Raw genomic sequence first — 13,982 nt, 5'->3', positions numbered from 1 at the left:
TACATTTGAAATTATGAATTTTGTAAATCCTTGGCTTCCTTGCCTATAAAATGAGGATCGTACTAGTACCTACCTCACTGAGCGTCAATGAATCATAGTACAGTACCTGGCAGATAGTAAGCACTTACTAAAAGTTTGAAAAACATTAATAATGTTTTAATATGATTAAAAATTAATATTTGAACAACAATAATAGTATCAAAGGCTCAGGATTTCAGATTTGTTGCCTTCTGTTCATTCAAGTTAACATGGACAGTGATACATATTGGAAACCAGAGATATGCACATTTGTAAAGTCAAATTGCAACTGGAGTTATTTTAAATGTAAGGGAAAAGTTGCACAAGGCAGGAAAAAAGGGAAGCTAGGTGGGCATTTTGTTGTAACTTTGTATGTATTACACTAGTACCCTACAACAGTGGAGCATTGACTGTTGTCAATCCTGTACTCACAATGTCCTTTTCACCTCCCTCCCATTACTTGGTAGTATTGGGATTCATGCAGGCATTTGCCATATATGTATTTCAGAACATGCTTCCTGGTCGATGATGATGCTTTTAATGTGATTTGTTTTGCCCCTGTAAAATTCTATTTTCCAAATGTCAAGTTATGCTATATGATACTCTAGGTTATCCATCACCTTGATCTGGCTAGAAAAACGCCTGGAGGGTTTTGCAGTCAAGCCATTCCACAGGTAGAGTTGAATGATCCATTTGGGCTAATGACTCTCACTTACGACTTTGAAAAATTTAGCAGAACTGGTCCCATGATTGTGCCCTGGTGCAAGCAGTCTATCAGTGTCTTTTTAATTGAGTTTCATATAGTTTGCTTCTGTGCTTGAGCATATATATGTGTGTGTGTGTGTGTGTGTGTGTATTATATATATAATATATATTATCTCCTATCCCATGGAACTCTACATGATGAAGGAATGTCTGCTTATAGAGGGTTGATTCAACTTTCCTTCCCTTGCAAAAGAGAGGCCTGATTGGAATAGATTCATCGACCTTTAAGCTATATAGTTTTCTTAAAGAATCATGCCCAAAGTATTCCATTTCAACTGTGTTTGGAAAATACTGAGTTAAAGTTATTAAATCTTTAAATAACCTTTGAACCAGGACTTAAATGGCCAACTCTAGGGCTAGGGTAGGGAAAATACAGGATGAGCCCAAAACATCTGTGCCTGATAGGAAGTGCTAAAAAATAAAAAACGTGGCAGACTGACAGGGACATTCTTTTGAAGGGTCTCCTACTGGGCAAATCTGGGACAATCTGAGCATCAAAATACATAATGTTAGTAATGGAATCTGATAATGGATTGAATAAATAGAAACAAAAATAAACAAGTCCATATGGGTGTAAATGAATGCATGAATAAGTGAATAAACCGCAGTGCAGGGAAAGCGATTCCTTACTCTAGAATGCCATTAATGAATATAGAAGGAATGGTGGAGTTAGAAAGTCACAAAGGATACCAAACTAGTGAGTCAACTTTAAATGAGGAGCAGGATTTTTATCTCATGTTAAAGTATCTCTCTACAAAGTACTTTTTAATTATGAAAGGAAAATTAATAACTTTATAGTGGAGAAACTCAATAGATAGCACCTTAGCTACATGATCAAGATAAATACCTCCAATAGCGGGATAAACCCATATAAATGTGCTGCTGATATAATGCACTGAGAAGATACAATTTTTTTTTTTTTTTGAGACAGAGTCTCGCTCTGTTGCCCAGACTGAAGTGCAGTGGCACAATCTCGGTTCATTGCAACCTCCGCCTTCTGGGTTCAAGTGATTCTCCTGCCTCAGCCTCCCAAGTAGCTGGGATTACAGGTACCTGCCACCACACCTAGCTGATTTTTGTATTTTTATAGAGACGGGGTTTCACCATGTTGGCCAGGCTGGTCTCAAACTCCTGACCTCAAGTGATCCACCCACCTTGGCCCCACAAAGTGCTGGGATTACAGGCGTGAGCCACCGCGCCCGGCCAGGAGACCTCAATTCTATGAATTTTCTGCTCTGTACACTTCAAATTGTCAGAGTAAAGAAAGAGGCTGAGTAACTGTTCCAGATGAAGATGGGGTTGGAAGAGGTCAGTATAAAAAAGACATGACAACTAAATACAGAGTTTGATCCTAGATTGAATTCTGGACTGAGAACCAGAAAATGATCTGTAATGGACTTTATTTGGGCACCTGCCAAAACTTGAAAATGGTCTGTGAATTGGATAATAGTATTGTATTAATGTGAAGTTTGCTAATTCTAATGATTATTCTGTGATTATGTAAGAGAATGTCCTTATTCTTAGAAATTACACACTTAAGTATTTAGTGGTAAAGGGGGCTATTATCTCCCATTTGCTCCCAAATGATTGAGGAAAAAAATGTGTGTGTGTGTGTGTGTGTGTGTATACAGAAAGAGAGAAAATGAGGTATAGTATAAATAATTGGTGATACTGGGTAAAGGAGATAGGGAACAGTTAATAGATCCCTTTATTGCTGGATTTTCCAGATTTTTTTTTTCTTGTTTCTTTTTTCTTTTTCTTTTTCTTTTTTTTTTTTTTTTTTGAGACAGGATCTTGCTCTGTTGCTCAGGCTGGAGTTCAGTGGAGCCATCAGTAGCCTCAATAGCCTCAGCCTCCTGGGCTCTAGCAGTCCTCTCACCTCAGTCTCCTGAATAGCTGGGACTACAGTTACCACTCCTGGCTAACTTTTTGTAGAGATGAGGTCTCACTTTGTTGCCCAGGCTGGCCTCAAACTCCTGTTCTCAAGCAGTCCTCCCACTTGGACCTCCCAAAGTGCTGGGATTACATGCATGAGCCACACTGCGCCTGGCCCCACATCTTTTCTTCAGCTTATGTACACCACGTTTCTTCATAGAAGGATTGCTGTAGAGTGGGCATCATTTAGATTAACATTACTAGAAAGAACACACGTGGGGGAATATTGAAGGGAGGGCTCTGGGATCTAGAGCCCAGAATGTTGAAGGGAGGGCTGTGGCCACAGCTCATTTTGAGGGTAAAGTTGATGGTAACTACCCCAAATACCTTCCAAGATGTTTCCAGCCTCTGTCCAAACTTAGCCATCACCACCGCTGACAAAATATGTTTCAGTTCACGCAAGTCCAATTCATTCAGCAAAACCTCATCTACTTACTCTTATATTTTAGACAGCTTCAGATATTACCATAATTTAGTAGGCTACAACTTGAGAAAAATAGTAAGAAAAATAGATATTTCAGACCTGTGCTGCTGTCCTTTTTATGAGACATTTTATTATCCAGATGGGTGGAGCCATGACTCAAACACATTTTCTAAAATTGCATTTTTTTTACCCACTTGTAAATGAAAATGCCCTTGAAGAGGTCTTAAAGTATTTTGTATCACACATTATTCAGGTGATGCATTAAACAATGCTGCCCCTGCACGTGGGCTGAAGTATAAGAAAGCCTTCTGTGAACCTACTTAATTTGAGAGCCTGAGTTTTAAAAAGCAAGTGAAGTGTAATTTTCTGAATACACCTGTGTGAAGTTTCTTTCTTGGGTTAGTAGTATTGTACCCAAAGCAATTCACCTAATATTAAACCATTCTAATCTGCACCTTATTGAATGGATTTTTCTCTAAAAATTAATGATGTCTAAAGCTGTCCAAACCGTAAGACAACACATTTGTAAGAAACTGCCAGAATTTGTGCGAATTCACAGTCTTAAGAAAAAGAATTATCTTTAAGAAAGAAAATTCTCCAAAAGAAACTGTCCATCCTTCTCCCATGTACTTAGGTATCAGAATTTTTCTAGGAGGTGTCCTGATTTGGGCTACCTGATTTCCCTCTTCACAAAAGAAATGCCGTTTGTATGCTTAGCATTTGAGTTAATTTGGTCGTCAGAACTCTGTTTACCTTTGACCTATACTTAGCTTTTCCTGCTGGGACTTTATTGTTCATTGTCAAATCTCTCAGTCTCCCTGGGGTGTGATTGTTCAGTCTATTGCAGAAAATAGCATCATGCCTTTTGGAAAAGTGGGGAAATAGAGGTCATGAAAGAACTAATTATATAGAAGATAGAATTTTCTGTAAGGAGTAGCATCATTCTAGATGATTCAGTGGAATCATACTCTTACTAGAAATTTTAAGATGTTTGCCAAATGTTAATCTTAACATATGATGATGATGATGATGACGACGACGACCAGGCGCAGTGGTTCATGCCTGTAATCTCAACACTTTGGGAGGCCAAGGTGGGCGGATTGCTTGAGCTCAGTTGTTCTAGACCAGCCTGGGCAGCATAGTGAGACCCCGCCTCTAAAAATATGTATAAAAATTAGCCCGATATGGTAGTGTACACCCGTAGTCTTAGCCGCTTAGGAGGCTGAGGTGGGAGGATCATTTGAGCCCTTGAGGTCAAGGCTGCAGTGAGCCATGATCATGCCACTGCACTCCAGCCTGGATAACAAAATGAGACCCTATCTCAGAAAAAAATATATATGGTGATGATGATGGTGATTTGTTGAGCATTAATAAGGTCTAACCATGCTGCTTCATGTTACACACTACGTTAACTTATTTGAGCCTCAGAATTACCCCAGTAAGTGAAAATACTTGACTTTATGCCTAAGAAAGAAAACTGGTACTTGCAAGTAAATGAGGAAGCTGGAATAGGAACCCAGGTCATTTTTTTTTTTTCTTATCAGTATGGAGGCTTTTGGGGATACCCAATGGTTCACTTTTGTTGTCTATATCTTTTTTTTTTTTTTTTTTTTTTGAGACAGAGTTTCACTCTTGTTGCTCAGGCTGGAGTGCAATGGCGCAACCTCATCTCACCGCAACCTCTGCCTCACAGGTTCAAGTGATTCTCCTGCCTCAGCCTCCCGAGTAGCTGGGATTACAGGCATGCACCACCATGCCCGGCTAATTTTGTATTTTTAGTTGAGACGGAGTTTCTCCATGTTGGTCAGGCTGGTCTCAAACTCCCGACCTCAGGTGATCCGCCCGCCTCGGCCTCCCAAAAGTGCTGGGATTACAGGTGTGAGCCACCGCACCCAACTGTTCTCTGCATCTTGTTAAATGTCAAAGTGTGTGCAAGCATTAAAGTTGTATAATGATCCTGAGTTGACTTAACCTGTGTTCTGCTTTTCACATAAGAAATTCTAGTCAGGCGCAGTGGCTCACACTTGTAATCCCAGTGCTTTGGGAGGCTGAGGCATGCAGACTGCTTGAGGCCAGGAGTTTGAAACCAGCCTGGACACCAATGCAAAACCCTGTCCTTACAGCAAATACACAGATTAGCTGGGTATTGTGGCATGCACCTGTCGTCCCAGCTACTCAGGGGGCTGAGGTGGGAGGATCTATTGAGCCTAGGAGATGGAGGCCACTCCATTCCAGCCTCGGCCACAGAGTGAGAGTGAGAGTGAGTTTTTTTGTTTGTCTCAAAAAAAAAAAAAAAAAAAAAAAAAGTAATGCTAGCCAAATGTAAGAGAAGATATTTAAGGTTGAGATGAAAGCACATGGATTTTGGATTCTCTCTGATATATAATATTAGGTAAATTAACATCAAATTTCTGAAGCACTATTTTCTCATCTATAGCTGAGTATAGTAATTTCTGCCCTAATTTTTTTTTTTTTTTTTTTGAGACAGAGTCTTGCTCTGTTGCCCAGGCTGGAGTGCAGTGGCGCGATCTCGGCTCACTGCAAGCTCGGCCTCCCGGGTTCACGCCATTTTCCTGCCTCAGCCTCCCAAGTAGCTGGGACTACAGGTGCCCCCCACCACGCCCGTCTAATTTTTTGTATTTTTAGTAGAGACAGGGTTTCACTGTGTGAGCCGGGATGGTTTCGATCTCCTGACCTTGTGATCCGCCCACCTCGGCCTCCCAAAGTGCTGGGATTACAGGCGTGAGCCACCACACCTGGCCACTGCCCTAATTTTTTTACAGGGCTTGATAAGAGGATTAAGCAAAATAATGTGTGGGTTAGCTTTTTACAAAAAGGTGGTTAACTCCATTAAAATTTTGCTTCTTAATTGGGAAATTACACCATGACCTGGGTATTAGAAAATTAGAAGGCATTGGTTTTACTTATTTTGGGTGGCATGAATGCATTGTAGTTATGTGAAAAGATGGGATACATTCTGAAGTATCTAGGGGTAAAATGACATGATGTCTAGGTTCATTCTAAAATATTTTAGCAAAGGGCCGGGTGTGGTGGCTCACGCCTGTAAGCCCAACACTTTGGGAGGCCAAAGCGGGCAGATCACTTTAGGTTAAGAGTTCAAGACCAGCCTGGCCAACATGGTGAAAGCCTATCTCTACAAAAATACAAAAATTAGCTGAGCATGATGGCAGGTGCCTGTAATCCCAGCTACTCAGCTGAGGCAGGAGAATTGCTTGAATCTGGGAGGCGGAGGTTGTTGTGAGCTGAGATCGCATCACTGCAGTCCAGCCTGGGCAACAGAGCGATACTTTATCTTTAAAAAAAAAAAAAAGTTAGCAAAGGAAAAATATGGATAGGTGAATATATTTGGCAAAATCTTAGCAACTGGGGAATATACATTTATGGTACTATTCTCTCAACTTTTTATGTTTGAAAATTTTCCTAATACATTTTTTAATTGTTCTTACAGATGCAGATTTTCTTTTACAATCCAGATGACTTTGACAGCTTTCAAACCGCAATTTCTGAGAACAGAATAATCGGAGCCATGGCCATATTTTTTCAAGTAAGTTAACAGTGGCTGAAGTACTTCAACCAAAGAATTCTTTGAGTATTTTTTTTTAATTCATCAAATTGTTCCATGTTTAATGAATGCATCTGTTTTCTAGTTCACACCTGTCCAAATGAAAGATATTTCACATTGTCTAATGTGTGATTTAAAATGTAAATAAGTATGTTTAGAAACATAATGAAAATTTTTGCATGAATTATTCTGATTTTATTGCTACTTGACTGGTGCACAGATTGAAGAACACATTTATCATCTAAGTTACTTTGCCGCTGAAGCATTTTGAACAGGTTCTTTCAGCATATTAAGAGACTGATATAAAAAAAGGTGGTTTTTTTGAGCAACTTTAAAAGTTGACATTACTTGCAAGTAGGTTAATAAATAGCATCAGTCACTTTTCTAAAGAGACCCTCTCTCTTTCCCTCTGAGAAATCCCCATAGTAACTAAAGTGTTTGTTGCAACTATCTCTGTGTTGGTACATTTATGAACTCTTATCCTTCCGTCCTCTCTTTTAATATGACTGTGTTAATGAATGCTCATAACTCAGTGTTGATTCTGCACCTAGAATCCCAGCGTTGCATCCTTCGATAAAATAATGCTGTTCAGGCTTTTTAATAAGTCAAATTAAAGTAGTGTTGATCAGTGAGTGCCTTGACCAACTTGCCTGTAGGAGACCTTGGTGCTTTTTAGTGTGGAAGGTAGTCTGAGTAGTAGGCATCTGAGTTGTCTTTCAATCTTAAAGTTGACCTAGCGACTACATAAAGGCATTCATTTCATCAATGAGTCTCTGTTGGTTGTTGGATGTCTTTTTGACAACTAAAGGAATGTTAAAGACATAAGAGCCTTCTCCAACACATCTTTAACATCTGCCTTTTTGAGCAAGTTTGTCATTGAGGTGGAGCCATTCTTGTTTGGAGTATGTTAATTTCACCACCCTTTTCAATGGGTGACACATGAGTGACAGTTTTCTCCCTTTTAACTACCTTTCTCCCTTTTCTCAAGAGAGGTAAAGGCTCAAGTGAGAGATCAGATATGAAAATTTGAAAAGCTTGATATTCTACCTAGAATAAGAACAATGGTTGTCATTGTTGATTATGGCACTGCTTTTCAAACAGTGGGTTCTATCTTACTGTTGAGCCATGAAATGATTTCAGTAAGTTCTGATCAGCATTTTAAAAACAATGACATAGAATAATATAGAATAGGAAATAAGTCAGAAAATATCAGTAAAATATAGTACAGGTAAATATATTTATAGAATTTGTTTATGCACAGTAAGCATACTGGATGTGTGCTGAATCATGATATAATGTGTATTGCTTACTGTGCATCGTGGTCAAGTATTTTGGAAGTTGTCTGTTTGTGCTATGTATTGGCCTAATTTGACCATTGTTCTCCAGCACATATCTTTTTCCTGATTACTTTTCATGAACACAATAGAGCATAGTGTTTTAAGAGCTTATTCAGAGTCCAGATACTTGCTTTTGAATTCCACATTTCTACTGCATAATGGTGATGTAGTTATTTAAACTTTTCAATCTCAGCATCCTTATCTGTGAAGTAGAGCAAACAGCTAATACATCATGCAGATTGTAGTGGTAATTAGGGGAGTTCCTAGTATGCTCCTGGAACGTAGCGGACACTTGGAAATTGCCAAATAATATGCATCTACAGCCCTCCATGTTTCTGTGGGATGGAGACCCCGGTATACATACTATCTTTTTATGAACAGACGTGTGTTCTGGACACTGCCCTGTTGGCAGATGACTTGAGTTCTGTCTGGACCTCTTCTGTTCCTTTTTTTTTTTTTTTTGAGATAGAGTTTTGCTCTTGTTGTGCCCAGGCTGAAGTGCAATGGCGCAATCTCAGCTCATCGCAACCTCCGCCTCCCAGGTTCAAGCATTTCTCCTGCCTCAGCCTCCCGAGTAGCTGGGATTACAGGTACGTGCTACCATGCCCAGCTAATTTTTTTTTTTTTTTTTGGATTTTCAGTAGAGGCAGGGTTTCTCCGTGTTGGTCAGGCTGATCTTATACTCCCAACCTCATGTGATCCACCTGCCTCAGCCTCCCAAAGTGCTGGGATTACAGGTGTGAGCCACTGTGCCCAACCCGCTTCTGTTCTTAAACTGTGATTGGTTTGCATTTGGTAGCACTGGGACCACACATACTGCTCTTAAACAATTCCCACTTGCCTGGCTAACACCTGGTTTTCTGTCATTGTTCCCTTGGTATGCTGCTTTTCATGCAGCTGGACCTCTCTGCTCCTGTGGCCCTGCCATCAGATCCACCCTCACTTCCTTCTGTGTTGCGCCCACCTATGTCCAGACCGACAAGATTCTACTTCATCGGGAACCTTTCTTAAAAGAAAATTTTAAAAAAACCTTTTTAACGTTTTTATGAGTACTGTATGGACAGTTTACAGCATGCTCTACCCAAACACTTTCTATTTTTTTCAGCTCTATAAACTCTTGTTAAATATAAGACCAATTAGAATTTTAGGCAGGCAAGACACATTGGTGTGCAAATCAACAAAATACCTCACTGTGAAATCTAGGTTTTGAATTTTTAAAGTATTTCGAGGACACGACTACTAGTTTGCATATAAAGATATTTAATGTGCACTTCATTTCTTAGGTCCTTTTCTACATTTGGCTTGCTATCCTATAGACACAAATTGGAGGTCAGATGATAAAAAACAGAACATAATTTTACATAGATAGCAGCTGTATTAAGCTGCTTCCTTTGTCTTTCTTATTTATTTAGAGACAAGTCTCTCTGTTGCCCAGGCAGAAGTATAGTGGTACAATTGTGGCTCACTACAGCCTCCAACTCCTGGGCTCAAGGGGATCCTCCTGCAAGAGCCTCTCGAGTAGCTGGGATTACAAGTGCAGACCACCACGTCTGGCTAATTTTCTCATTTTTTTGTGGAGACGAGGTCTTGCTTTGTGGCCCAGCCTAGTCTGGAACTCCTGGGCTCAAGTGATCCTCCTGCCTCAGCTTTCTAAAGTGCTGGGATTATAGGCGTCAGCCACTGCGCCCGGCCCCTTTTCTTTCTTGTAAGCATGCATGTGCTTATATGCTTGAATTCTCACTATGTCATGCAATGCAAAAAAAAAAAAAAAAAATTGTTATTTGAATTTGGCATTCTAGTTAGATCTCATTTTTTGATTTTTTTGCTTTCTATAAGATTGATAAATTTGAGAATTTGATATTTCTTCCCAAAATAGAGAAATCTTGGTATATATTTCCAAATTCAAACCTGGCATCTTACATTTTGGTATTGAAGAAGGGTTTGTCATCTATCTATTCAACATCTATTTGATGCCAGGAATGGTACTAGTTGCTATGTTAAACGTAATAAACAAAGTCTTCTCCTGTGCACTAGAACCTCAGTGTCGTGGTCCCACAAATAACAGCCAAAAAGAGTTGAACTCCTCTACTTGTAAAAAAGCTATACTCTGACTTGGTGCTTATGAACCCACATATTCATTATTCAGAGTGACACAAAGAGAATGACCCAAAAGCCCAGGCCTAGGCAAGGCCAAGTTCTGCAGAAATACCAAGTAGTCCGGATGCTGATTTACTTCATATACTAGAATAATTTTTTTTTTTTACCATTTCAATTTTTCACTATCTGTGCTTCTTTTTTTGTTTCAACATGTGCCCATTATTCCTGGTAATTTTGGCTTTCTCTCTGCCTTTGCTGTGCTTAGATATGATGAAGTTCATAATGTTGCCCTCTAAAAAGCACCCAAATAGGCACAAACCTAGCAGACATATGGTTGTCCAATGAACCCTTACATTGGCCTAGACTGGGGGTTAATTGCACTTTGCCCTATTGTGGCTTATAGGCATGATTTGTTGAATCTACACAGTGTTTATGATTCTTTTATTCAGTTAAGTATGGAAGGTTTTACACAAAATGTCTTGATGATGTCGCAGTAATCGAGATCTGTGTAGTGGCTACTTTGGAGGGAGTGCGCATTCCCATTGCAACAAAGTCATCAAGCAGTCTTATTCACGTGTTCACATCAACATGATCTTAAGATCATGATGCCTGGCCTGGATCCCAGTAACTCTGAATGGCAGCTAATATGTTTTGGTAACAGATAAGAGTTGAACGTTAGTCTCAGTACTGAAAGATGGTGAGCTAGGTCTGCCCTTGAGCACGGGTGAAGGAAGGAAGAACCACCTCCATGTGTGGAAGACGGTGAATCAGGGCAACCGCATCTTGGCCCAGACGGCTCTAGAAGGTGTGCTCCCTTTGTAGCCACTGGTAAGTGGAATATTGTAACTTTCCAACACGTGGTAGTAATGTGTCTGGAGGAAGGATCACCTTTTTCTAGATCACGCGGATAACCTTTGGGCTTGTTCCCTATCGAAAGCACAGGGGAACAGGCAAGAGTGAAATTCACTTTTAAAGGATTTAAAACATAAATTTAAAATTTAAAAAATTGTCAAGGGGTAGAGGTATTTGTTGTTAAAACACTCGAGAATAAATACTTGTTTAGTTAATTTATATAAGTACAAAAACTAAAATAATTATTTTTTATTTGTTAAAGTAAAACTTCTCTACTGTTAACCTAATATTAATGCCTGTGAAAATATAAAATATCAGAAGTTATTATTTCATTGGTGCAATAGTAATCGTGGTTTTTGCCATTACTTTTTTGGTTTTTTTTTCCTTTTTGTGGAGAATGGGGTCTCACTATATTGCCCAGGCAGGTCTTGAACTCCTGGGCTCAAGCTATCCTCCTGCCTCTGCCTCCCTAAGAGCTGGGATTATAGGCATGAGCCACCATGCCCGGCTTTGCCATTACTTTTAAAGGCAAAAACCACAATTACTTTTGCAACAACCTAAAATACTCTTTCAAAATATTGTATTATTCTGATAACACCCTACATGGTTTATCTGGTGAAACAAATAAATATAAAAACTCAGGTTTACATGAAATAGAATCAGTGGAATGATTAGGCAATTTGTGGAAGGATACTTTGCTTTTAAAAAACTGTAATTCACAGAACGATTTCATTGGTTTCTTTTTAAGTTGATAGAAGAGAGAGTACCTAATACTCAGAATGACCTTATCTTTAAGTAGTCCTATTTTTTTGAGGCCAAGAATCTTTTATCGTCACCCTCAGAATTGGGTTCTGGTGTTTTTCCCTTGGCTTCCATCTGTTTCTTCACCATTAAATGCTTTCATCTACTTTCTCACTAGGACCGACTTGTCTTTTAACCATGTAACCTTATTAATAGATTTCAGTCAGATGCCCATAGAAGTTTGGTATTCCTGTTCTTTAGCTTTGATTAATTGTGTTTTTTCATGAAATATATTGTTACTGAATTTATTATCTTGAGGGGAACGTATCATTCATTACCCAGTTGCCATTGTCATATGAATGCTTGAAATTTCATTTATATTTCATTAATTCCATTGAACTTTGGAATCATAAACACATGATTCTTCAAGAGTGTCGGCATTTAGAAACGTTTCTTATGTGACACTGTTTCCAGCCTCCTTTATGGCTGTGGTCAGTTCTGAAACTTTGCATCAGAAACAAAGATATAAAATTATTGTCTTGTCTGTATCCAGAGATCTAGTCAATAGGTATACATTTAAGAAATAAGTGAATTGCATCTGATTTATTCATCATTCTTAAAGTATTTCTTTTTGACAAACTATTGTCACCAACTCTACTGCAGTTTCCTCATTTAATGTTCTGCTTCTACTGGGAGAGTTGCGTTGCCTTCCTTTGTACCGGTATTTTTTCATTTTTATTTAAATTCTACCCAGAATATGACTGTAGTCCTTTGGTTTTTCCCTAAGCTCTGTAGAGTCATTTGCCCCCTTTTCATTTCTGCCCTTCTTTCATAGTTGAAAGGAAACTTCAGAACTCAAATACTTTGCAAGTTGCTAACCCATTCTTTATATCATGTCGGTGTTACAGACTGCTTAATTATTTTTCTCCATCTGGAGAGGCTTAGTAATTAAATGAAATGCAGCACCTGGGATTATTTATAGACGTTGAGAAGGCAGGAGGAGTTCTTGATGACTCATCCATCCAGGGCTGGCGAGGAAGCCTTTCTCTCCACTTCCCTGCGTTTCACCTTCCCCCTCCTTCCCCGCCACCGGTAGATATGATCTGTCCTTCGTTTGACCCGCTGTGACTCGTAGCATTCCATCTTGTATTAAAGCTGTTATTTTACTTGCTTTCTTCTGCCTTAATACTGTGAGATCATTGAGGCCTGAGAGTCTTTATTCATCATTATGTCTCTTGCACAAGGCTAATACTGTGGCTTGATTGTGTAAATACTTAGCTGAATTTCATGGAAACACATTTAGGCTCCATTGTCTAGATTGGAAAGGGAAAGCCTAATAGCTTATTAGCTACCAATTATAAAAAATAGGTGTTAGGGGGTGTAGAACCTGAGACTACTAGAGTATAAACTCTTTGAAGTTGAAGTCTGTGTCTTGTTCCTCTTTTTTTTGTATACCACCCACCCACCTTTCCCTAGCCCTCACAGCAGTGCCTTGACCTCAATTATTGCTCAGGAAATATATACTAAGTAAAACTGAGTTAAAGGAAACCTTTGTGTTTTATCACATTATTAATTATTTGGGTTTTTGAAAAGCATATATCTAGATGGCTGTGTAAGCTTCACCCAAAAAGGATGTTGTTTATGTCAGAAGTGTAAGATTCTTGAGCTGGTCAAGGACATTGAACATGAAGACTGTGTGACGATTCATTGAGGATGGTAATTGTCTTATCTGGGCTCCACTGGGTCAAACATGTTAAAGGGATGCATCTCCATTCCATAGTGCGTTCAGAGACCTTAAAGGAGTGTTTTACTGTAAAGAGTTTCTGGATGTATCTTTTATAAGGTTTCCCACCAAAATGCATTTATCTCAGTAGGTGATGAGTGAAGAAGGTTTTTTGGATTATTTTGCTAATTTTCTTTCCCGTTGTTTCTGCCTCTTTCTTGCGTTTTTCTTTACTAGGGTTCGTCTGTGATAGTTGATGAGTTAGTTTCTGTGTGTTTCAGTGCATCTGTTTACTTTTTCTTGCTCTTGCTATTCTTTACATGTCTGTGTTTTTCTGCCTCTTTCCCCCCTTCTCCTTCAGATTTTCTAAGCAAACAGAATGTAAGATTTTCTTGCTTATGTATTCATTCTTGCATTCATTTGCTAACTCATTTGTTCACTCTGCAATATTTGTTAAGCACCTTCTCTGTGCCATGCTCCATGGAAATCATGAGGTATCCTTAGAAT

The 13,982-nt window shown here is 39.1% G+C and overlaps 1 protein-coding gene across 2 annotated transcripts in view; it reads left to right on the top strand.

Annotated features, from left to right (window-relative positions):
* Nucleotides 1–13,982, top strand: part of PTPRG (protein tyrosine phosphatase, receptor type G) — a 757,314-nt gene that overhangs the window by 533,659 nt on the left and 209,673 nt on the right. For both annotated transcript variants that reach the window (XM_025375409.1, XM_025375408.1), the window contains exon 5: nucleotides 6,612–6,707. In XM_025375409.1, the coding sequence (XP_025231194.1) occupies nucleotides 6,612–6,707 (96 nt within the window). The remainder of the gene's footprint in view (nucleotides 1–6,611; nucleotides 6,708–13,982) is intronic.

Source organism: Theropithecus gelada, chromosome 2, assembly GCF_003255815.1.
Source record: "Theropithecus gelada isolate Dixy chromosome 2, Tgel_1.0, whole genome shotgun sequence".
Taxonomy (NCBI): Eukaryota; Metazoa; Chordata; class Mammalia; order Primates; family Cercopithecidae; genus Theropithecus; species Theropithecus gelada.
Note: the sequence above shows the minus strand (reverse complement) of the source record. Positions and strands in the feature narration are given on the sequence as shown.